This window comes from Cyanistes caeruleus, chromosome 16 (assembly GCF_971803275.1).
Source record: "Cyanistes caeruleus chromosome 16, bCyaCae1.hap1.1, whole genome shotgun sequence".
Classification (NCBI taxonomy): Eukaryota; Metazoa; Chordata; class Aves; order Passeriformes; family Paridae; genus Cyanistes; species Cyanistes caeruleus.
The window spans coordinates 8,453,089-8,477,812 of NC_141716.1; the positions used below are offsets into that span (position 1 = coordinate 8,453,089).

At 37.7% G+C, this 24,724-nt stretch overlaps 1 protein-coding gene across 50 annotated transcripts in view; it reads left to right on the forward strand.

The window, feature by feature from the left end:
* ZMYND8 (zinc finger MYND-type containing 8) overlaps nucleotides 1-23,033 on the forward strand; it is a 47,784-nt gene extending 24,751 nt beyond the window's left edge. For 6 of the 50 annotated variants that reach the window (XR_015277027.1, XR_015277030.1, XR_015277033.1 and 3 more), the window contains exons 4-23: nucleotides 1,613-1,756; nucleotides 2,609-2,722; nucleotides 3,463-3,555; nucleotides 4,823-4,910; nucleotides 5,555-5,610; nucleotides 6,044-6,121; nucleotides 7,152-7,267; nucleotides 8,305-8,786; nucleotides 9,127-9,267; nucleotides 11,843-11,995; nucleotides 12,700-13,203; nucleotides 14,003-14,371; nucleotides 15,899-16,089; nucleotides 16,606-16,686; nucleotides 17,127-17,205; nucleotides 17,787-18,026; nucleotides 18,178-18,335; nucleotides 18,624-18,976; nucleotides 19,739-19,828; nucleotides 22,850-23,033. Coding sequence is in view for 31 of the 50 variants with exons in the window: in XM_086852929.1 (XP_086709055.1) it covers nucleotides 1,538-1,756; nucleotides 2,609-2,722; nucleotides 3,463-3,555; nucleotides 4,823-4,910; nucleotides 5,555-5,610; nucleotides 6,044-6,121; nucleotides 7,152-7,267; nucleotides 8,305-8,786; nucleotides 9,127-9,267; nucleotides 11,843-11,995; nucleotides 12,700-13,203; nucleotides 14,003-14,371; nucleotides 15,899-16,089; nucleotides 16,606-16,686; nucleotides 17,127-17,205; nucleotides 17,787-18,026; nucleotides 18,178-18,335; nucleotides 19,739-19,828; nucleotides 22,850-22,951 (3,354 nt within the window). In the remaining 19 variants the exon portion in view is untranslated. Of the gene's footprint in view, nucleotides 1-1,537; nucleotides 1,757-2,608; nucleotides 2,723-3,462; nucleotides 3,556-4,822; nucleotides 4,911-5,554; nucleotides 5,611-6,043; nucleotides 6,122-7,151; nucleotides 7,268-8,304; nucleotides 8,787-9,126; nucleotides 9,268-11,842; nucleotides 11,996-12,699; nucleotides 13,204-14,002; nucleotides 14,372-15,898; nucleotides 16,090-16,605; nucleotides 16,687-17,126; nucleotides 17,206-17,786; nucleotides 18,027-18,177; nucleotides 18,336-18,623; nucleotides 19,158-19,738; nucleotides 19,900-21,648 lie in introns of those variants that run through there. The other 44 variants (XM_086852929.1, XM_086852930.1, XM_086852933.1 and 41 more) reach the window with 12 other exon arrangements.
* The last annotated feature ends 1,691 nt before the right edge of the window (nucleotides 23,034-24,724 follow it).

Here is a 24,724-nt window from a genome sequence, read left to right on the forward strand (position 1 = left end):
CATGTCATTAAATGTGTGTATAGATAAAGAACAGAAGTAACACTTTGCCCATTTTTGTGGTGGGAACCAAGTGTCTTTTTGTGCTTTGTCGTCTGTAGAATAGAAAATGAAAACCACCAAAACTAGCACAAAATCATGTGAAACTTTAGGTGGCAGAGTGTTTATGGATAACATCTTTTCTTTGCCTAAAATATTTTATAGTGTTAGATAATCTGGGGTTTTTTTTTGAGATACAGTATCTTCAGGTGGGTTGTTGCTTCTACCTTGAAGATCTCTTATTCCTGCAAATAATTAGACCTCCTCCTTTGTAAATACCATGGTTCAAAGTGGCATGCTGGTGCTTTCTGGGGACAATATTTATGCCCTGTGTGACTGATTTTGTTCAGGATGCCTCAAAGGTACAGAACCCACGTTTGGTTGCCCTGTTCTGTGAATCACATGGGTGTGATCGAGAGTCTCAGAAGCTTCAGATTTGTAAATGGTGTAGGACACTTGCAAAATGACCTGAGATTCAAACAAAATGGTTCTTCAGACTACAGGTGTTTGGATAATTTCAAGTGAAGTCATGAGCAAGTCGTTTTACATCAAACAAAAAAATTACATTAAATGAGCTGTCTAAAATCTCAAGGCTGTTTCCTCCTAACCAAACCACCCCTGTAATGAATACCAGACAGAGAATTTGAGTTTCCTTGTCATTAATAAATAGAAAGTAGTTTTCCAATAGATGTTAGCAACTCTTCAAAGATGATATAACAAACTCTGGGTATCTCTGGACCCATTTAAGCCATCCCAGGCTCTTCACTTCTTGTGTTTTGGTGTCAGCTGTGTCATCTTTGAGATGTCAGGCTCAGAGGGAAGACCAGTTCATGCAGGTTACAAAGTTAACACTCTTTCCTAGTGCAGGCAAACCAATAGAGATGTGAGTCTTAAATTGTGATATGCATTTAGGTGGTGAATGAAATCTCTCCTGTAGTGGCTGCTCAGGATGTGAATTGGCTCCTTTGTTGTCCTTCTCTACAGTTTGCCTTATTAATCAAAATCAGCATTGGCTTGCTTCGTGGTACAAAGCTATAAACTGCTGCAAACTAGCACAGATTTGCATGGTGTTCAACTCCTTGTTTCAGGACTAACCTCTTCAGTTGTCCCAGGTTTAGCCACCACTAAATATCTCAGTATTTAGCTTGCACGGCCCCATGAAATTCTGAGTTTAGAGGGCCTCATAGCTTCTATAGCAATACTTCTTTCTTGAAGCTGAAAATGTTTGCTTGCTCTTGTTGAATTGCATGTCTTGCACTCAATGTCCTCACTTGCCACAAAAAATTTATTTCTGGTCCTGAGTGCAAATTGTCATTCGACATCTGAATAAGCAGTAAACTTCTTTATGAATGATTTTGTGCAATGACAAAGATACTGTGCTTGCTTATATGTTAATCAAACCCTGTAAATTGCTTTTTTGCTTATATATTATGAATATTATGATTTGAAAAAATGCAAATTTGTTTTGAAACCAAACCTGTTTTTCTTGCCTACATTTCAGTCAGAGCTAAGACATGGTCCGTTTTACTATATGAAGCAGCCACTCACCACAGACCCTGTTGATGTTGTACCACAGGATGGACGGAATGATTTCTATTGCTGGGTTTGTCATCGGGAAGGCCAAGTCCTCTGCTGTGAGCTCTGTCCTCGGGTTTATCATGCTAAGTGTCTGAAACTGACAGCCGAACCAGAGGGGGATTGGTTTTGCCCAGAATGTGAGGTTAGTTTGATATAAAGAGTGGATTCCTTTCTTGGTTTTGAGATTTAAACAGCTTTTTCTGTGTTCTGAAATGTTTCTGGTTTATTCCTACATTGCCTCTGGTCAACCAGAAAAATTTGTACAGAAGAGGAGGCATCCATGGCTCTGCTTCACCACTTTTTCTCTGTGTGCTACCTGGCTTGGTTTTGCCTTCTTACCACGAGTCTCCAGCTTCCTTTGTGCCTCCAGCTCTAGAGAAACACCATTTCAAAGCGTGATCTCTTCATCAGGCACCAGTAATTCTGAAATCATTCTGCAGTTTTCACTAATTTAACTTGTGCTTCTTCTGGTGGGCTGATCAGCTTTTCAACAGCACAGAAAAACAATGCACTTTAGGGTCTACATAAACAAGTGGGTATTTTGTTACTGTGGAAGAATTTAATCATTCCTCTCCAGTGATTTCTGGGGAGAGAATACTTAGCATTCAAGTATCTGTAGTGAAAGCAAATTGTTTTATGGCATGTTTTCCTCTGATCACTGATTTTGTTAGAGCCCAGATGACCTCCTCACTCTCTCACATTGCTCTGAATCCACACTGTAGTTGGGAATTTTACATATTCATGTATTCACTTTGCGTGATCTTGAAGGTGCTGGATAATTTTCCGGTCTTTTCCTTTTTTCTTTTTTGGTAGCATACACAGGCCAAAAGCCAGGTAAAACAGGCATCTGAAGTACTTACACTGCATTATCAAAAAGGTTTTGTTTTTTATAAAACAGTTCTTCTCTTTCATTTGAATGCTAGAATGTTTCAGTGGAGAAGGATTTATCTAGAAATGTTTGCTGACAAAATGTTTTTTTAATCCGAACTTTTAGAAAATCACAGTTGCAGAATGCATAGAAACACAGAGTAAAGCAATGACAATGCTCACCATTGAACAGCTATCATATCTACTGAAGTTTGCACTACAGAAAATGAAACAGCCAGGGGTAAGGAAATTTTTGTTTTCTTCTTTAAATACTTGGGTCATGTATTTGTCATAATCTGGGGTTTGCTTCCTTAAGTGGATAATGCATGTTTAGTTTATCAGATTGTCTGTGACAGCTTTTCTTCTGTCTGCCACCTGTCTAGCACAGAAAGATTAGGTTGTACAGACTGTTTTGGAGTGCATTTAAAATGTAGTTTTATGATGTAACTTCTGGATGTATTTTCAGTAGGTGTAATGAAAATACAGTGTGTTTTTCCAGTGGAAGGTGGTGGTTTCTTACTGTCTGAAAGTGGACAATGCTGTATTGGATGTAAAAGGGGAATGTGGAGAAATGATCTCTTCCCAACATATTTACATGGACAGGGGCCCTAGGCACTGACACTGCTGCATTATTGATTATATGTGTTGAAAATGTAGCTTCTCTCTGTTATTACCAAGTGTTCTTACCACAGAAATTGGTTGTATCACATACTTTTAAAATGCTGAGAAAATTTCTTTCAGTGTGTCTAAAACATGTGCCATTGTGTCTTGTAAATCACAACAGTACCTTATACAAAAAATCAATTGAGACATTTTAGTTCTTGTTGTTCTGCTAATAATTTATTACCTTGCAGCATTTTATAATTACCTTTGAAGAATTTTGTCTGATAACACAGCTGGAAGTAGTATTAGAAAATGAGTGTTGTGTCACTGATGAACTGTTTGGTACTAGTAACCAGTGGTTATTTTTTCCCCTAACAGACAGAGCCATTTCAAAAGCCAGTTTCACTGGATCAACACCCAGATTATGCAGAATATATCTTTCATCCAATGGACCTTTGTACATTAGAGAAGGTTGGTATGAAGCTAACGGAGGAAGGTTTCTTGAGTTTGATTGCCATCTGTAACATTTCTAAAATGGCAGGGGAAGATATTAAAAATTATTTTGATGTGTGGGATGGTTTCTTGGTTATTATGAAAGTCTGTTCATTTACAGCTTAAAAACAATCATATGTTAACTGAACTTCACTGTTTTGTTTGAGCCAGTAACAAGTGCTCAGGAAAAAATAGTGTGAAAAAGACAAGCTTACACTGCTGACTTCCTCCTATTAAATTATATCTGATTCCATGAATGATCTCCAGGAGACACTTCTTAAAGCAGGATTTTCATTTGATCCTTCTGTTTCATTTGATGATTATGCATCATTGGTTCATTAATTAGGGACCATTTGATGTATATCCAGGGGTCATTCCAGACACGTTTTACTGATCATTCAACAAATACTTGTAATCTCCACTGCACCTGAGCTGTAGAAGAAAAAGAAACGGTCAAGAGGTGGATAATGAAACTTTCATTCTCAGTTCGATAGTAATTTGAAAGTACATATAATCAAGAAATTCTCCATTGCTTAATGAAGAGTGAAGCATTACTTTATTCTGTCAGGACCTGGTGAAGAGTCAAGTTTTCATCCTCTGTGTCCTTACAGTGGAGGTTGATGCCTTTATGGTATAAAGTATGGTAACAAAACCACAGGACTGATTTTATTTAATCAAATTGCTTTACCCACTAGGTAGACTGTAATATCAAACATTCTGTCTAATGTACTGTGACCAGCATATTTTCTGGGTCTTGTAAAAATTAAAACTGCTGTGAAGTGATAATACATCATTAGAAGAAACCAAAACCGTTTTCTGCAGAAACATCATGTTCCTAACACTTTGTTAGGAAACATGATTTTTTGGAAGTGTTTGAGATGTTGATCTAAGTATTTCACTATCTAGATTTAATTTAGACAGTTCATACATTTTTAGGGCAGTCAAAAGAATTTGAGAGATTCTTAAGCATTGAGAATCAAAAGTCTGCAGTAAATAAATATCATAGAATCCCAGAGTGGTTTGGGTTGGAAGAGCCCTTAAAGCTCATCTCATTCCAGCCCACTGCTATGGACAGGGACACCTTTGACAGGACCAGGTTGCTCAGAGCTCTGCCCAGCCTGGCCTTGAACACCTCCAGGGCTCAGTTTTATTTATTGTATGACTGATAAAACACAACATTCAGGAAGAAGCTGTCACTTTTTACTGATTTCTGTTTCCTGATAGATTCTTAATTTCTTCTTTACAGAATGTTAAAAAGAAAATGTACGGTTGCACTGAAGCATTTTTGGCTGATGCCAAATGGATTTTGCACAACTGCATTATTTACAATGGGGGTAGGTATTAATATGTACTTACATCCTCAGATATGAAACTTTTACATAGTTAGTCATGGAGCAATTTGTAGACTTCTACACTGGAAGTATCTTCCTGTTAATGACCACAGTGCCTAAAAACAACAATTTGTTTTTTTAACTACTGGCATAAATAAAACTGTAGAGCCTTATACAACTTGTGCTGTCACTTGCTCGTTCCACCTTAGAGAAAACATTTCAAATAAGGTAGAATCATGGAAAGGTTTGGGTTCATAGGATCATTGGACCTTAGATGACCTGATCCAACCTGCATCATTTAGTTCCAACTCTCAAATTGCTTTAGTGTTTTGCATTGTACAGCACTTAATTGAGACCTGATTGAGAAAATCATACAGCGCATCCCTCATTGCAAGGGTGTGTCAGTGGTGGGAAGGCTGCAATAGGCTACAAAAAGGAGCATTTAAAGATTATTAAATGCTACATTGAGAAGAAAAGTGATGATGTTCTGCTTTTACAAGCATATAGTTCATGCATCTGTTTTTACATTGTCTTTTTAGATCTTCTCTTTAGTTTTTACGAATGACTTTTATATCTGAAAACTGTTGATTTTATCATAGTTCTACCATAACTATTTTCTTAGTTAAAGCATTTTATTGTTTCCTCAGGAAATCACAAATTGACACAAACAGCAAAAGTCATCATCAAAATCTGTGAGCATGAGGTATGAGTGCCCCAATTAAATTAATTGTTTTGTATGTTTAGTGTTCCATGCCATGTATTTGTGAGTGACATAATATGTATTGTAGAGTTTTGTAGGTTTCCCTACATTTAGCTGTGCATATCCATGGCCTACAGAATGGCATTTGGCAAAGGCATTGCTAACATATCTTCCAGTAGGATATTCACTATTTATAATTAAGACTTGTGGGAAGGGGAGGGAAGAGGAGAAGGTGGATTTATGGATTCTGCTCAAAGGCACCTGTCTTGTTTAATGAATATTTGGAGCTGGAAAAAGTGACCACCATCTTCTGATGCATAGATGTAGTTTTTGTGGTTCTTTTACTGTAACAATACGATTTTCCTCTGAATAAATGTAAATGACCACACTTTGCACTCTGTTTAGTCTCTCCAATAACTTTGCTTTTTCTTTCCAGATGAATGAAATTGAAGTATGTCCGGAATGTTATTTAGCTGCTTGCCAAAAACGCGAGAATTGGTTTTGTGAGCCTTGTGTAAGTTAAAAATTATGATAGTCTAGCTACTACATAAACTAGCAGTTCTCATTTGACTGTTATCCCCTCTTTGTTTTAAACCTGGTTGCTGAGTCAAGGAAAGCTGCTGTAGCTTACCAAGCAGCTTAGGCTGGCATATCATCCTTGTGGAGTCAGACTGTCTCAAATGTCTTAGCTGTAAGATTGCAGGTTGTCCCAAAAGGATTGGTCCACTTGGAAATAATTGTAAAGGCTGTCAGCAACCAGTTCACAAGTTTTCTGTCTTCAAAAATAGGGTGACTGCCTTGTGCCAGCAGTGCTTGCTTGTGGTACCCTCAGTGCTCAGAGGATTTCTGAAATGTGAATGTTTCTTTCTGCAATGTGCATCAGTTTGGACTTGATTTTTCTTTCATGACCTATTGATAGGTTGTCTGTTTCCTGTTTAATAGTGAACAGAATTTGGGGAGACCTTACAATTCTTAAGTAGAAGTGTGTAATCCATCAAGTTCTTTCTTGGACTGTCCTGGTTTCAGCTGAGATAAGAGTTCCTTTTCTTCTTATCAGCTGGAACAGTGCTGTGATTTTGATTCAGAATGAGAATACTGTTGATGACACACTGATGTTTTGGTTGTTGCTAAGTAGTGCTTGCCCTAAGCCGAGCACTTTTTAGTGTCTTATAATCTGCCAAGACACAAGCCTAAGTGAAAATTAGAGCATTTCAAGGATTGGCTCTAGCCTGACTTAAGCTATACATTTGGAGGGGACTAATCAAAAATAAATGAATAAAGAAGTGTAACTATGATAAGTTTAATCAAGATGTGTAAGGTTTTATGTTTTGGTAGTTTTTTAATATAATTTTATCATTTTGTCCTCTCACAATTTATTATGTTTATAGTAAAATGGAATCTTGTATTTGGTAAGTGCCTTATGCACATTGGGTCTTTATTGAATCTAAGTAATACATACAATTTTTACAAAATCATGTTCATTATCAGATTTGAAGGTACTAGTGCTTACATTTTCTTCCTGTGTATTTTGCCTCTTCCTCTAGAGCAATCCCCACCCTTTGGTCTGGGCTAAACTCAAAGGCTTTCCATTCTGGCCTGCTAAAGCACTGAGGGATAAAGATGGGCAAGTCGATGCCCGTTTCTTTGGCCAACATGACAGGTGGGACTTGAACAAAAGGATGTCTGACTGTACTTAAAAAAATTGTGTTGTAATTTTGTGTGCTTACACGTTTTTTGATCCTGTCTTTAGAACCCTGACCCTAACAAACTGTGTAATTATTGTAGCAGACACAGTTTTAAACCCTTACATGGTGTCTGTAGAGCGTGAGCCGTGTTTGTAAGATACCTACAGAATCTGGTGAATATGCAGCTTAATTCCTGTGTCTGGTGGTATTCCACTTAAAAGTGGAAGAGACCAATGAAGTCATTTATGTTGTCTAAACCTTAATGAGAATATACACAAACCTGTAGGTTTGAAAAATACAGAAATATAACCTGTGTTGAAAATGACAGTTTTGCTCTGAAGGGAGTTCTCTGTATTTGTGAATCCTCTGCTTAGATGGACACAACTATGATGAATACAAGTTGATTTGTCATGAATTAGAAATACAAATCTATAATAACATGTGCTGTAAAAAAACCAACTATACACAGCTACGGAGAATGAAATCAAAGTTCCTGCTATCTTAGGATTTTGGGAGGCAGTTTTCATTTAATGTTAAATAAAACTGCCCAGTACTTGCTGATAGAACTTTTCCTGCCACTGAGGAATTTGGCCAACTTGGCTTGGGTTTCTAAGAAGGTGCATGTGAAGTATTCATTTTTTACCTGCTCTTTACATTTTTGTGCCATGATTTGTGCTATGACAAACTGTTTTGCAATGCTTGTCTTGCAATTACACAGACTGTTCCAATTAGGAATATTTTTTGTCATATTGGACGAGTGTTAAGTCATTTTATTTCTACTGGATAAAGTAAAATAAGCCAGTGATAATCTAGGGCATGCAATTTGCTAACTTACCAAAACTAAGCACTGAAATATTAAAAGAATGTAATGATGCTTCTTTAAAATAATCTGAACTATTCATATCTTTATGATTAGGCAAAAATAAATTAGTATGTGCATAAAAGTTGGCAGTGTCAATTCACAGTATGAAATGTAGTTATATTATCTTTTATTTATCTGTTTTACATATAGGGCCTGGGTTCCAATAAATAATTGCTACCTCATGTCTAAAGAAATTCCTTTTTCTGTGAAAAAGACTAAAAGCATCTTCAATAGTGCAATGCAAGAAATGGAGGTTTATGTTGATAACATTCGTAGAAAATTTGGAGTATTTAATTATGCACCTTTCCGGACACCATATACTCCCAACAATCAATACCAAATGTTGTTAGACCCTGCAAACCCAGCTGCTGGAACTGCAAAGACAGACAAACAAGAGAAAATCAAACTGAATTTTGATATGACAGCATCACCCAAGATTCTGATGAGCAAGTCCATGCTGGGCAGTAGCACAGGTCGCAGGATTTCACTGACAGATATGCCACGGTCACCAATGAGTACAAACTCATCAGTTCACACTGGGTCTGATGTTGAACAGGATGCAGAGAAAAAAGCAACTTCCAGTCATTTTAGTGCCAGTGAAGAGTCCATGGACTTCATTGAGAAAAATACAGGTAAAAAAAAAAGGGGGTACAGAACTTTGGAAATTGACTGGTTTTATTCTGTGTACTTTTTAATGACAGGCTATATTATTACTTGGTTTATGAAGAAATTCTAAAAAAAGAGATGCATTTAACTCTCAGTATCACAGATAAGAAAGAACAGTTCTTTCTGTCACATTGAGAAGGAATAAATAATCCTGAAAAGTGACTAAACCTGTTCAATTTAAATAGCAGGAAATAGTTGTAACTATTAAAGTGAATGGAGAGTGGAAATAAATACAAAAAAATTAGAATTGTCATGAGTAGGTGTTCTGGTTTTAAATCTGTCTTTATTAATTTTGTACTTTTTCAGCTTCTCCAGCACCAACAAGAACAGGTCAAGCAGGGAGCTTGTCAGGCAGCCCCAAACCTTTCTCTCCTCAAGCATCAACACCAATTTCTGCTAAGCAAGAAAGAACTTCCACTCCAGGAAGCATTCTGAATCTTAACCTTGGTTAGTTTTGACATTTGAAAACCTAATATTCTTACAGCTGAACAAATTATGGTGGTGTCTGCAGCATAATATGAACAAATGTGCTTGTATGCGGCTTTAAATGAACAAAGGTCTTTAAATGAGGCACACGTGCAATTATTGTTTCATCAGATTTACTGGGTTTTTCATCTCATAAAAGAAAGTTTCTGTTACTGTTTCTTGTTGATGAAAGGAAGTAGTTAAAGGATATTTTTTTTCTTAGCTGAGCTGTACAAATGAGTGTGTCTAAACAATAGGCAAGTTTCTAATGGTTGTAATTACATGAACATTGCTTCTCTTCACCACTCAGTCTCTCTCAAGTGAATTGCTGGCAAGGTTTTCTTGTGATCTTTAGCATTTACTAGGGCTTCTCTCTTGCTGCCTTTACATCACCTCCTCACTGACCATCCCTCTCTAGGGAGATAGATGGATGAAAGGAATTAGCAGAATTCTTGAAGTCTTGAAACTCCCTAGAAGTAAATTTTGGGATTTTGAAATTTTGAAAGATGGAGTAGGTAGGTACTAAGTTGGTAAAATAGTTTCACAAGCCAAACAGATAAAAGTCAGTTTCCTCAGTCATGCTTTGTTCCTGTGACCGTACTGATTCTGTTCTGGCAACTTTTTACTTCCAAATGATATTACACAGAGAAATCAGGATTTTGCCCCTTGGTGTTAGGCAGGTATTTCAGGGGGGCTCAAGTTCAGATAATGAGTTAATGTCTTCAGTGCCTTACAGATATTCTGATCCTGGATATAAGCTCATAAGTCTGTTTTTCAGTGGATCACATGTGTGGACATAGTTGTAGAATTAATTTCTTCTTCTGCATCTCATCTGAGGTGACAGTGCATTTGGAAAAATGTTAAAAAATACTGCAGTTGTTGAGGCACAGATGGAAGATATCAGCTGGAGCACTTTGAATAAATAACATAAATTGAAAAATCTGATGTTATGGTCCATGAGTAATACCAGAAAAAAAGTGCTTGTATGCTCTCAAGTAGAATATCTGGGTGTTTTTTCAGGTTTAAGGGAACTTCCTTTATAAATATACTTTTTGTTGATGAGAGTGAAAATAAAAACCCTTTTTCATTTAATAGCATCAGCTGTGCCAGACATAGGTTCTTCTGTGGATGTTAGAATTTTTCCAATATAACTCATTGTGTCCCATTGTCCTGGGTGATGTGACCAGGGTTTCTCTCTGCAAAAACAAAAGGGAGAGTCCAGAAAACAAAGACACTTTGTATCTTCAGCAGAATGCTAGGAGGACTCTGTGGTCTGCAATTCAGCAAAAAGAAAGGAAAAATATAAGAAATGAACCATCTGTTGCTACTGGCAGACTTGCTAATTTGAAAAATGAAGGTGTGAATGAGTAAGATATATGGGGATTTTGGAGAAAAAACCCATGTCTCTGATAGTATAGGACCTGCTCTTGGTTAGCAGAGGCAATAAAAAAATGATAAGAATATGATATGAAAGTCAGACTTAAAAAGGATGTCTGGTCAGAGGAATCATTGGTTCAGCCCTTTGTATTTATTTCACTTTTCTGTAAATTGTACATTAACGGAAAATGTCTTGTAAAAAAAAAATAATAAGGCAATACTGTCATATTTAACTACTCTGGAATGAAAATTGAAAATAAAGCACAAATGCACATTGTGCTTGGTGTTACCTTTTGACTTCTCCATAGCCACTGGTCTTTCTCAGCTTATGGAATTGGTCCTTCTTTACTTAGGAGCCAGTTGAAGGAGCTAAATTGGTCAAACATAATTCTGCTCTTCAATTTTTTTCCCCCTTCTTCATGGGTCCTTCCTCTTCCCTCAATTAACTCCAACTGATTGAGTGCCCTGAGCACTGATGGAATGTCAGCACTGCTGGCAAAGGGTAAAGGATAGGACTGTGCTGTACAAATGCAGCCTCTGAAATGGGAAAATTGAAGCAAAAATGTGAAACTTGGTTGCTAAGACAGTTCTACCCTTAGCACTGTAGTATGTGTTCTTTGCAGACAGGTGTGCATTTCAGAGTGAAAATTCTATACATGTAGATGAAAACTCAAGATTTCGCTGACATATACTGAAAAATGTATTATTTTATCTTGAAATTACTATTCTATCCAGTGAAATAATCCACATTTTATATGTATTCTCATGACCTAACTTTTGGATTTTAAATAATGACTATGAAGATTTTATATGTCTTTAAATCTTATAAGGATTTTATTTAATTTTCTCTGTGAAGGTAGTATTCAGAGTAGTAAATAACAGCAGTAGTTTAGTAGTTTAGAAGTGCTGTCAGACAGCTTTACAAACCTGAATGGGGATTTCTGGATAAATTCACATTGATGGAGAAAATGTCCCCATAACTGATGCATGTGCTTTGTGTGTGAAGAGAGGAAGAACCCATTTTTTTGTACTGAAGTCATTATTTAGCCCATAATTACAAAAAAAAGTGCACTATGTTCCAGATCGTCTGCATTGCTTTTTGGTGAAATGTGTTTTATCTTGATAATGATCTCAAATCTTGTTGTAAAATCTTTTTCTTAGCTGGTGTTTGTTTTTGCAGATCGTAGCAAAGCTGAGATGGATCTGAAGGAGCTGAGTGAGTCGGTGCAGCAGCAGAGCACCCCAGTGCAGCTCATCTCCCCCAAGCGCCAGATCCGCAGCAGGTTCCAGCTCAACCTCGACAAGACCATCGAGAGCTGTAAAGCACAACTGGGTGAGTGTCCCTCAACAACACAGTGGTCATGGGAAGGATGCACTTCAACTGGAAGTTAAATAAGTTTTTGAATAGTAAAACCATAAGTATTTTATGTTTTAAAATAAAGTAGGGGATATTCAAACTCTCTGAGGCACGTAGAATGCACTGAACTAGTTTTATTTAGAACACAGACCCGATGCTTCAAATTTTTGTCAAAAAGCTTTCATCTTTTAACCTGTTTTTGTACCATTCTGATGTAGATATGCATGTAGTATGAGAGGATTATAGTCTTGCCTGCTTTGCATGTTGAAAAATTAAGATAATTCTGCCTAAATTGTGTCAGTTGCACAAATGTAAAAATGTAGAATGAAACTAACTATAATCAGGTAAATAGTGTTGCTTATTTTCAAGGTGGCTTCTTGTGGATAAGAGTAACTCCTTTTTTTGTTTGCTAGCACTGAGTTGAACAAAAGACCTTGCAGGTAGTGGGGGAAAAGCAGTGAAAGGAGGGCTATTTAATGAAATAAAAATATTAATTGGGGTATCTAGAAGTTCATTCTTACACATTGTGGTGCTGGGATAGGGCACTAAGCTTTGTAGCTTAAGGACTGACAGTTAAGGTAATGCTATGTGTACACTTTGTTCCTGTATATACAGTATTTTCTTGGTAATGTCAGTCAGTCTGATGTCAGCATGGAATGTGCTTTCCTTCCCACAATTAGGAATAAATGAAATATCTGAAGCTGTTTATACTGCAGTAGAACACAGTGACTCTGAAGATTCTGAGAAATCTGATACCAGTGACAGTGAATACAGTGATGAGGATCAGAAATCAAAGAATGATCAAGATGATGGTGAGGACAAGGAAGGTGCAAGAAGTGACAAAGAATCATTGAGCTTGAAAAAAAAACCTAAGCCTCCAGCACAGAATGAAGACAAGGAGGAACTTAAAAGCACAAGTCCAGAAGTGGAGAAAACAGAAGAACCACTCAAGGAAAAGGCTGTTTCAGACACTGAAAAAGAATTTTCTGAAAAGGGAAAGAGTTTACAGCATCCTGCAAAAGAAAAGCTGAAAGGTAAAGATGAAACAGACTCTCCAACAGTGCATCTAGGACTGGACTCTGATTCTGAGAGTGAACTTGTCATCGATCTTGGAGATGATCATTGTGCTCGTGAAGGAAGGAAAAACAAGAAAGATTCTAAAGAACCTTCTCCTAAACAAGATGGTAGGATGGAATTATTTCCTTTTTTCCCCTCTGTTCTGTAGGGCTGTTACCAAAGGTAGAATTGCCTCCTTTATTTTTTCATTGAGATAAAAATAGCTGTATTAAAGCAATTTTTAGGAGTGATTGTTCAACATTTGTGCCTATGAAAAAAGTTTTGAGTCCCCATTATAGTTTCTGGTTTAAACAGAATTAGTTTTACTGTTTCCTTTCAGCAATGTAGAACTATGAATATACATATTTTTTGCTGGGCAGGACCCAGCACTTGGCCTTATTGAACCTGATTAAGTTGTCCCAGCCCATTGATTCAGTCTGTCAAATCTTTGCAGAGCCTTCCTGCCCTTGAGCAGGTCAGCACTCCTGCCCAATGTGGTGTCATCTGCATTTGGTTGTCAATGTCAGTTCACTGATGTTTAGAAAGTTTATAGTGTTCCTTCAGTAACTGATGACATTAATCCTTTAGAATGTTTTTTTTTCTATCCTGAAAGAAATTGGGATGACAGGTGAAAGTGGTAAGGCAGAAACACCCTAACAAATGCTAACCTCTCACATATCTTTTTAATGAGGTCAGGCTGGTTTTTCTTGGTTTTGTACTTCTTGTTTTGCTTAGTTACTGATGCACCTGAATTGCCACCAGTTTCAACTAGACTGAAATGACTTTACTTGTAGAATATTGATTACTTTTGAAGAAAATAATTCAAAGCAGACTGGAAGGTATATATGGCTGTTCCAAAAACTAGATGGAAACTTATGAATCAGATGTGTTGGTGAAAAGCTGGTGTAACATTTTCTGCTTGTTTAGTTGTAGGTAAAACTCCACCTTCCTCCAGTGCAAGCACCCAGCCTCTACCAGAAACTCCAGTGCTCACCCGCTCCGCATCGCAGACCCCCCCAGCCGGCGTGACAGCAACCACCAGTGCTGCTTCCACTGTCAGTGCCCCCTCAGCTGCCACAGGAAGCCCTGTGAAAAAGCAGAGGCCTCTGCTGCCCAAGGAAACAGCCCCTGCTGTGCAGAGGGTGGTGTGGAATTCTTCAAATAAATTCCAGACATCTTCTCAGAAATGGCACATGCAGAAGGTACAGAGACAGCAGCAGCAGAGCCAGCAGTCTCAGTCACAGCAGCCTCAGTCCTCTCAGGGGACAAGATACCAGACAAGACAAGCAGTTAAAGGTACACACTTCTCTAACTCAATGTGCCTGTGGTGCCATAATTCCCCAGTGGTGATCCCTGTGCTCCAAGGGTGCCCAGACAAGAGTTCTTCTGTATAAAAAAGATCTCAGAACTCTGGTTCTACTCTGATAAGTGTCTTCAGTATACAAGTGGCTCATTGTACTTGCTCTTTCTGGTGTGTATTTAGAGTCATGTTTCCTTATTTTAATGACAAAAAAATTGTGTGTCTGTATAAATATTTTTGCTTTTCATAGCCATAACAGATTTGGAAGGGTGAACTGAATCATTTTCTGGATCATATACTAAAACTATTAACTATCCCACTTGCATGTTTACCAGTGTCACCTCAGTACCTACAAATTGCTTCCAGTTTTATCTGACAAGCAGTGGATCTGGAAGATTTTTCAGAGTATAATTTGACAACAATGAAATTACCCAGGCTCCAGGATTTGTCTTTGTTGTTTAACAGGACTTTGATGCTAGTTTACTGAGCAAACAGCCCTGGCATTTCAGAATGTTTTCACAAGTGTTTTCTCACCATCCCTTTGCTGGAGCCTTCACCAAGAGCTGGCACAGGGTAACACAAGCCTGTGCTGCTGTTGCTTCTTCCCTTCACTTAATACCAACTTTATGTAAATCAGCTTCATTTGTCATTTCAAGTTAATAACCTGAAATGTTTACTGCTGTGCCTGATGAGGAGACATTCTCCACTCTGCTGACTGGCACACAGGTGACTTTATAGAGGAGAGAGGTTTAGGTGATGGTTCACATACAGACATTTACAGAGGCTCACTTCTCTGGTCCCAAACTGCATTTGTTTCTGTCATTTAAACAGTGTTGAGGAAGTGGTATCTTCCTTCTTGTAGACTTCACAAATTGATACAGAAATATTCAATGAGGAAAAATAAATGTGAAAATTGGAGAAGTTGAAGAACTTCAACACATACCTTAATAGTATGGGATGAACTTTGTGTTCAGCCCGTGAGTTTTTCTCAATATTGTTTACTATTGAGCACATCATGGCAATGTTGCATCTTAAATATTATAGTCTAGAAATCTATCATGTGAAAGCTATAAAATCTATAGATTTCTTATGTACTGAATTGGCATAAACAAAAATATAGCACATAAAGATGAATAAATGGACATTTCAGTAATTTCACTACTGAGGATATTGGCAAGGAAAACTTCTTTTATAATATGAATCAGTAAAAATAGCTTGAAGCATTTTATTCTTAAAAAAATACTATTTAAAAAATACTCCAGCAGATAAATTGAGCGAGTCTTCTGCACTGGCCAGTCTAAAATGATAAGTTTCAAAGTTATATTTGCTTCATTACCTCTGAGCCTTACAGTTATGTACAAGTTCAGTGGCTGGGCACTGTGTAATTAATCATTAGATGGCACTTATTTGTATAAATAAATCTGAAATGGTTACATGCACTCAGTTTAGTTAGATATTGAAGGTAGAAGTTTGTTTTCATAATTCCTTATGTGATTGATGCCCTCAATGTTCTCTTTTCTTAGCTGTGCAGCAAAAAGAGATCACCCAGAGCACTTCCACATCCACTATAACCTTGGTCACAAGCACTCAGCCCATTTCCATGGTTACCAGCTCTGGATCTGCAAGCACACTTTCTTCCTCACTCAACACAGACTTGCCAATTGCAACAGCTTCAGCTGATGTGGCTGCAGATATTGCTAAATATACCAGCAAAGTAAGTTCTGGAGGAAGGAGTTGTACTTTTAAAACACCCTGTAGTTTCATCAGGTTGGAAATTGTCATAGAAGTGTGTTCATGCATTAAACAGGTGCTAGGTTGTTACAGAGAAGGGTGCTGTAGTGTTGGTCTCATCAGAGTGACACTGAGGGAAGGGGGATGTGAGCTTTCCATACTCTTTTAGATATTTAGATTAAAAAATCAATGAATACTATATATTTTTGCATTGCGTTTCTTCCCCAAATTCATGGTTATATTTTTTTTTTTCATAAATTATATCAATAATAATTTCTTCAAAAAGTAGAAAGTCAAGCAGTTCACCTGTTCAGGACACCTGAAAATCAGAGTGCTGATCAAAATTGTTGTGCTCTACCTTCTAAATAAGTAGAAACAGGTAAATTACATATATTTAGAGAGAAAGAAGGGTAGCAATATAGATTCCCAGTAGAGGGGTTGAAAGAAAAAATCTTTTAAAAATATATACCAAAGAAATTTTTTTCTTTTTGTCTTTCAGATGATGGATGCCATCAAAGGAACAATGACTGAAATATATAATGATCTTTCAAAAAATACTACTGGAAGTACAATAGCTGAGGTTAGTGAAAGAATAAAAAAACAACAAACTTGTGTAATCTTGCTTTTCTAAGCCTCATCTAGTTAAAAATAAAATAAATGAAATATTATTTTAATAAATGCAAACAGCACTGAGGAATAGGTTCTTGATTCCATTCAGAAATTTAGGACTTCACAGTTTTGGAGGAATCAAGAGTAAGTTTAACAGAAGATTTTTGTCTTCAAAGAGTCCTGTGCTCTTTCTGGTGAGCAAATTTAGCAAACAGATAATTAGATTCCTTCACACTTTGGTTTGGGGTTGGTTTACAATTGTCTTGTCCTCATGTTATATGAAGTGTGATAGATAGAGCCTTGATGTAAATAATGGCTCATTGCTTTGGGCATGGTTTTTTTATATAGTAATTATGTATTAAACACCACGCCCTGTTTGTTATTACTAACTATTACATTTTTAATATTTAGATTCGGCGTTTGAGGATTGAGATAGAAAAACTTCAATGGTTACATCAACAGGAACTTTCAGAAATGAAACACAATCTAGGTATGAAATTGACAGTCCAAAACAGCGTGTAAGGTATTGTCCTACATAGGAAATGGAAATGCTTTTAGTGTGTGTTACCTTCATCACATGGTGCTGCACATTGTCCCGCTTGGAACTACCACATTTTGCTTTGTAAAGAAACCAAGATTCCATGAACAAATGAGATGAGAGATGGAATCCTCTGTATTTTCTGAATATTGGAGCCGAACAAAAGTTTGGGCTTGCAAAGACAAAGCACGTTAGCAGCAGCTGCATTTGTCCTTTTTGTGCTTATGCTGTATTCTGGTCCTCTGTGGGACATTCAGAACTAAAGTGTTAGACAAATGGAAAGTAATGGTTAAAAATCATGGTGCCAGAATAAGAAAAGAAGATGGAAGACTTGCATTTGTCAAGTAGGTATTAAACAGATGCCCAAACTCAGGGAACACTTTTTGACTGCTAGTTTTAATTTCATGTTGTCTTTAAACTTATTAATATTAAATAATAACTAAATATAATTAATATTATATTGAATATGTGTTTTGCTCCTTGCTGTTGGGGGGCAGACAATGCAAACCCCTCTTTCTCTGGATTTTGAATAGAATTGACAATGGCTGAAATGCGTCAGAGCCTGGAGCAGGAACGAGATCGTTTGATTGCTGAGGTGAAGAAGCAGCTGGAACTGGAAAAGCAACAAGCAGTAGATGAGACCAAGAAGAAGCAATGGTGTGCCAACTGCAAGAAAGAGGCCATCTTTTATTGCTGTTGGAACACCAGCTACTGCGACTACCCCTGCCAACAAGCTCATTGGCCTGAGCATATGAAATCTTGCACACAGTCAGGTAACGGTGCCTCTTACACAGCTGGGGGGGTTTGGGTGGCTGGATGGATCCACAGTGGCTCAGTTCTTCATGTGCAGATGTGGCTCTGAGGAGGGACTGTGGACTGGCTCCCATGAGTAGTTGCCTCATTCTCTTTTTTCCTTGATTTTAGCTACTGCGACACAGCAAGAAGCAGATACTGAAATTAGCACAGAAACACTAAATAAATCATCCCAGCCCAGTTCAAGCGTGCAGTCTACACCCACAGAAACAGCCAGCACTCCTAAGGAAAAGGAAGGCTCAGCTGATAAGAGCAAAGAGAGTGTTACAGTGAGTATCATCACTTCAAACAAAAATAATGTGTAAGATTTCTCTGAAACCTACCCCTAAAGGCTTCCCTGGATACACCAGGAATTTATAACCATTTGAATATTTCAAAGAGTGTGTTTTGGGGAGTGATAGAGAGTTGTGGTTTTCATTCTTCATCTTGTAAAAAAACCTCCTTCTCTCCTCTGAGAACACCCTTTCCCCTTCACTTATTCCCAATAGAACCTTGTGTTGGCTTGACTCATCCTTCCAGCCAAGGGGGACTGGACCTCTTTCTCTCTCTCTCTCCAGGACCCATCAGTGTAGCTTCTGGTCTGGATCTTTCGATACAAGTTGCCTTCTGATAAGCAATACTGACTGCAGCACTTCCAAGCCCTTCTTGCCTGGGGGTTCAGAGGCCAAGCTCAAGACCTGCATTCAAACCAACTTACTTTCTCACCACAGACTGCCATTAGGGTACCACAATGTTCCATAACACTGATACAACACTTCACCTGGATCTACGGTTAACGGAGCAGTTTTGAAATCCTCCATAGCATCTACTCTGATAGTTTTCAGTAGGCAAGGATGAGCAAATGCTCTAAAAAAAGGGACTTAACATTGCATATATAGAAAATGTTTATAGAGAAGATTCTGCTTTATAGGTAGGGCTTGACTATTAGCAATTTTGGCATCATTTTTTTTCTGCCCTTGCAAGATTTATGAAATGAAAAATTTTAGCGGGGGGGGAGGGTGGGGCTGATCCTTCAAACCCTTACACATGATCCTCCACATCAGTAGGAGCCTTGTTGTACTTTAAAATATTAAAAGCAAACTAATTTTGTAGTATTGTGATTCCAGCATGATGTCTCATCAAGATAGTCCTGTAGAATTGGGAAGCATAGTAATCTAGAGAGCTGTGTTCATTTCTTGACACTTTTGCTACCGTCTGGTGTTAGATCTCTGGGCTTGAAATGTCATCTAAGGGAGTAACTTGGGGAACAGATTTGAAGAGGGGGAAAAAAGAGGTGCTGTTTCATTTAAATGTTTTGATGAAGTTGGTTAAACTCTGGCTCACTCACTTAATGTTCGTATTCATTGTTATGGCAGCCCAAGCTTTGTATTACTGGGGAAATAGGGAATGTGAGACCTAAAACCTGCCAGGGAATATTCCAGTTACACAGATATGGGATTGCTTTTATATAGATGTTCTACCTGAAGCATCATGCTGTATACATTGACCATGTTCATCATTTGAATTTTGTTTTATTAACAAAGAAGTAAGCTGTGAATTCATTAAGTTGCAAATTTTTAACACGAAGAAAATGTCCAACACAAATTGCTTATCATAATAATGATGTAACAACTAGGTGGAATTTATGTAAAAGCTGAGGCTTCTACTGAGGTTGCCTGTGCTGTCTCTGCAGATAGCAACAGGTGTGACAAGCAACCAGCCTATAAAACTGGTCCAGGTACCGCAGACCACCACCTATATTCCAACTACTCAACCCACAATTGTAAGTACAGTGTCATAATTTAAAGTCTGCAGCAATGCTGTTCCTGGCATTAAAATTGCTCAGTATCTCTGGGGGGTTGTCACTGTCTGCTGTTGTATCAAGAGATGAATTCACTAGTATAGTTTCAGCTTGCAGTGCAAAATGCTTTATTTTGCTGTGCAACATTCCACCCCTTTATTCCAAGGATTCAAAAATCTTAGTCTGGCAAAGGCACTGAGGACAGGCAGAGGCATTTCACATTTTTGGTCCATTTCATGTATATACTTGACTACATCATCAATGTAAATATATAGAATTCATTTAAAATATCTTTTAAGTATCATTTTGTCTATGGTATTCTAAAGAGATTTAGAGATTTAATTATTTCTGAGCTATGCTTGATATTCCTGTGACATCTCAGTACCTGTGAAAAAGAATATGCATTTGTCAGCAGTGTCTCTCCCATGCAGTCTTGCACATTAGCATTATGAAATGAGAAATCACATTGGAATCAGACCTGGGTTTTTACTATCAAAGGCTTAACCAAGGACATCTGAATTCCCTAGTGTCAGTCACAGTAGATGGGACAAAAGTGAGTTGGATTTTTGTATTTTATACACCATCTTAGCCCATTATTTCAGCTGGTTGTGCTCTGCAGTGCTCATGCCAGAGCCAGCTTCTGAGCTGTTGCTGCCCTGGTCACAGCACATGCTCTGCCTCTGTGCAGGGTTCAGCAGGGAAAGTACAAATGAAATACACTGTTAGAAACTATCTGTGTACCTTCCCCACACTGTGACTGTGAGGCCTGATGTGCTGTAGAAGTTCCTCTGTCTCTGTTTCCCTGTGCACACCCCAGCTGCAGGACACCCTGTGTGTGTTGGACACATGTTCAGGCACGGTGCTTCTCAGCCGTCAGATTCCACACAAACACAGCTCTTGGTGAGGATGGAGGCTTCCCACGTTCCTCACAGCATTTCAGTTCCACTTGGTCTCAGCTGAGACCACTGTGCACCTCTGCAGCATCAGCCCCGAGTTGCTTGGACTGAACTACCATTAAAAATAAGGTTTTGTATGTGTTTTAAAATCCAATAGCAGACTTCTAAGACATCAGGCTTCTTTTGTGAATAGCTGCGAGGCTGTAAGATCCTACGGTGGTTTTGTGTAATATTCAGAAAAATGGCAGTTAATCCTCATCGGTTTTCTGTAACACAAAGTGTATTGAGTTATGTAAAGCAGAATTGGAAGGTGTGAAAGGTTTCCAACTTTATTTGTGCATGTTTATAACTTTGTACACATTTGCATTAGTCTTGCACAGCTACAGACACCTCTGTATTCTAATGACTGCACGTGCAATTTAAATAATTTTAAACCTTAGTGCATGTTTAATATGTATGCAAAATGTACATATGTGTAAAACTGGCAGAGGTGGAAAATTTACCTCTCAGGGAATGATCTGAACACATTTAAGGAGTCTCGCACATTCCATATTCTGACCGTGCTAAGTACTGAAACTTAATTATTTCCATGTGTGTAAGTGTGCATATTTAAAAGGCAACTGTGGCAACCCTAATTTCCCCACCTCTAGTACTCACAGTGACTTACATAATGGCTTCTTTAGAATTCAGTTTGCACTTTGTGTCCAACTAGGAATTTCTTCTGCTGAACAACTTCCATTGTATCTGCTGGGTACCATTTCCACTGAACCTTGTGAACACATCTGAAATTGTTACAAAATGGCAGTAATCTTGAATTTATTTAGCAAATTGGTCCCATGTTTGTTTTTTATTCTTCCTGCAGTTAAAATAATGTAAAAATATGAACCCATCTTCTTTGCATTCCAGGGAATGGAATGAGTAGGCTTCTGGAAGGCACAGACTCAGTCACAAAGGAGCTGTAATCCATCTCAGCAGGGACACTCAGAGTCTTTGTGGAATTATCATTAAGACACTCATGTGGTTTCTTGAATCGGTGTGGGGAAACATTGGGCTTCACTGAACTTGTATTTATTCTTCCATGTCCTCTCTGGAATGTCACACTACCACTGAGGGAAGATCTGTGCATCCCTTTCAGGTTCCTCAAAATCTCCCTCCCTGTTTCTTCCACAAGATGTTGTGAACTGAAATGGATGCGTTTGTCTGATCACCAGTTGTGCATCACTGGAATTGTATCAAAACACACTTTGCAGTTTGTATGGTAGAGACATTTTTAGACTTTCTCACATTTTTGGAGGAAGGTTAAGATACAGACTTTAGATTCAATAAATCCTCTTACAGCTCTCCAGAGTGATGTGACCTTGACCAGATTGTTTAACATTCTTGTGCCTTTGTCTCTGCATCTGTAGAATCAATTACCACCTATAGAGATGTCCTGAAACTCCATTTGTTGAGATGTATAAATCATGATCAGTATGATGGAAGTGTAAAGTTTATTCTATATTAATATTTTTACAGGGTGTGTAAGACAGTTCCCAGTAATGCTGATGTTTTTGCTATTGATTTGTGCAGAAGTTAACTTAAGTACTTTTTTTTGTTTAAATTGATGTTCTTTGTTCTCTTCTGTGTAGACTGAATGCATGGGGGAAAGTTCCTTTTGGGGAAAAAGATTTAAGTAACGTGTAACGAGAATATACTTATAAACAAGGGTATTTTTGTACTCCAGTTTGATTTGTCAGAACTTTTTCAAGTGATAAAGGATTTTCTTAGCCCTTTTTCCTCTTCCCATGTATTAGTTTGCAGAAAATACATAACTGGATGTAACTCTGAAACCCTCACCCTCCAAGCACAGGCAGTGTGTGCAGCCCCTATAGCACCTCCTGTCCCTGTAATTCTATAGCAGTGATGAGAACACTGAGACTCTTGGCTATAGGGAAGTAATGCACTACTCCTCCCCTGGAATGAGGTAATACTGTGGTAATAAAGGTATTAGTTCTTGCACAAAATTGGAACTTGTTCTGGATTTCCCCTGGAAAACATATCTCTATATCTGTGGTCATGTTTGTGACCTTTAACATAACAATCTGTTTCTCTTGGTTTTAATCCACAGACCATTCCTGTAGTGGTAAGTCCTTCTGCTGGGACAGTGGCAATGAGAACTGGAGTTCAGTATGTTCAGACCACAATGCCAGTCCAAGTACGAAGAGTCTAACTGCTAACAAGAAGTTCATACAATTGTTGGAATAAGTAAATCTAATAGAAATGTGACAAATAAACACAGTTCTTTGGATTAACCTCAGAGGTTCAGACTTTAGCTTTGTGTACGTGTACAAAGCATTAATTACACTACATTAATGTAAAGCATTAGTGCTGGCTTAGAAAATTGAGGACAGGTAAGATCCATATTAAATCTATGCTTCTTTTGTAAATAATGTACAATTTGTGGATGTCATTAGAGTACCATCTCCTTTTTATATTTGTATTGACTTTAACTTATAAAGAGCGTTTGAAGTTGGAAAAGGAAGGTTTAAAACAGCCTTACCACAACCTAATGCTGAAAACTGGTCTTGGGAAACTGTGTCAAATAATGTAATACAGAATATCCGAAGAACTTTTTCCATTTGGAGTGAAAAAAAAAATTCTGCACTTTGAAACTCTTGTCGAATTTCTCTGAACAACCAAGTGATGAAGGATATCTCTTCTCAGTTAACTCTATTAGGCAAATTATGTGGACCGGAAACCCATAAAACTTTATACTGTTTTTCATAATGACCAGGCTGACAACAAATATTAATATTGTTTACAGGTTAAAATTATTTTAAAATTTCATTCAATCTAAGATCAGAAAATTTGCTAAGTGTGCTAGCAGCTGGTTGTAGCAGGATTTCTGATTACTGATATCAAAGATCGAGGAAAGTAAAGTTTGTTGCTATGCTTCACAGTTTTCTTATTTTTAAAAAATCCTCCCAAAGGACTTGGAACAAGAACTAGGTGTGGAGAAAAACACGAATTGGGAAACATGGGCAAAGGACTTTTGATGCTGGGCCAGAGCATGTATTATTTATATGATGGAATTTATGTTTTTCTGTAAGCATGAAGCAGTGCAGTATGAGAGGAAGTACCCCTGGAGATGCTGTCTGTTACACTGAGGCTGTAGTCCCATTTTGTATGTTGTGTAAAACGAAAGCATTGAACAAAACAAAGGTGATGTATGTATATGAGAAAATTAATTGTATGATATCATTCCAGTACATTCTGTTGTACATTTTAGTCATGTTGATTTCTCCCATTGTTTATATAAGAATGCGGTTTGTACAGTCTCCAGCTAGTACCCAGATTAGAAGGAAAAAAGTATTAGAAGAAAAAAAAAGCGAGAACAAAATATTCATTAATTGCAGTTGTGTCAAAACTAGCCTAGCTGGCCTTATTTGTGAAGCATAATTGCTTTTAGCATATGGAAGTATTTTTTCACATTTTCTTTGTATAAAATTTGTATTAAACTTAAATATCTTTTTTGACAATTGTGTTTCTTTGTGACTAAAGACAGGCGCCACACACGATATGCTTTGGGTTTCTCCAATTTTTCAAGAAACGTCACAGTTTTTTTATTAAACTGTTTTAGAAAAATGTTCTGTGTTCCTGGATTTCCAGTTTTGGCTCAGTCTGGAGGAATGTTCACTTCTGCAGAGTCTCCAGATCATGGGTACTCTCACTCATGTTGGCATCTTCTGTCTCAGAAGTGTGGGACCTTTGCATCCTGGCCAATTTGATGTGTAACATTTATCCATTGGTTGGAGTGGGGTTGGAAGGACACACATCAGTGTTGGGTGCATTTGTGGGTTAGAAATGGGGCCTCTGAGTGCAGTTGTAGCCCCTCACGAGGGCATGAATTGGGCAAGACTTCTCTGTGTGTGTCTTAATTATCTGGAGCTTCTGAAACATTGTAAAATCTCTGCATATTGTCTGAAGTTCCTGCTCCTGCAGT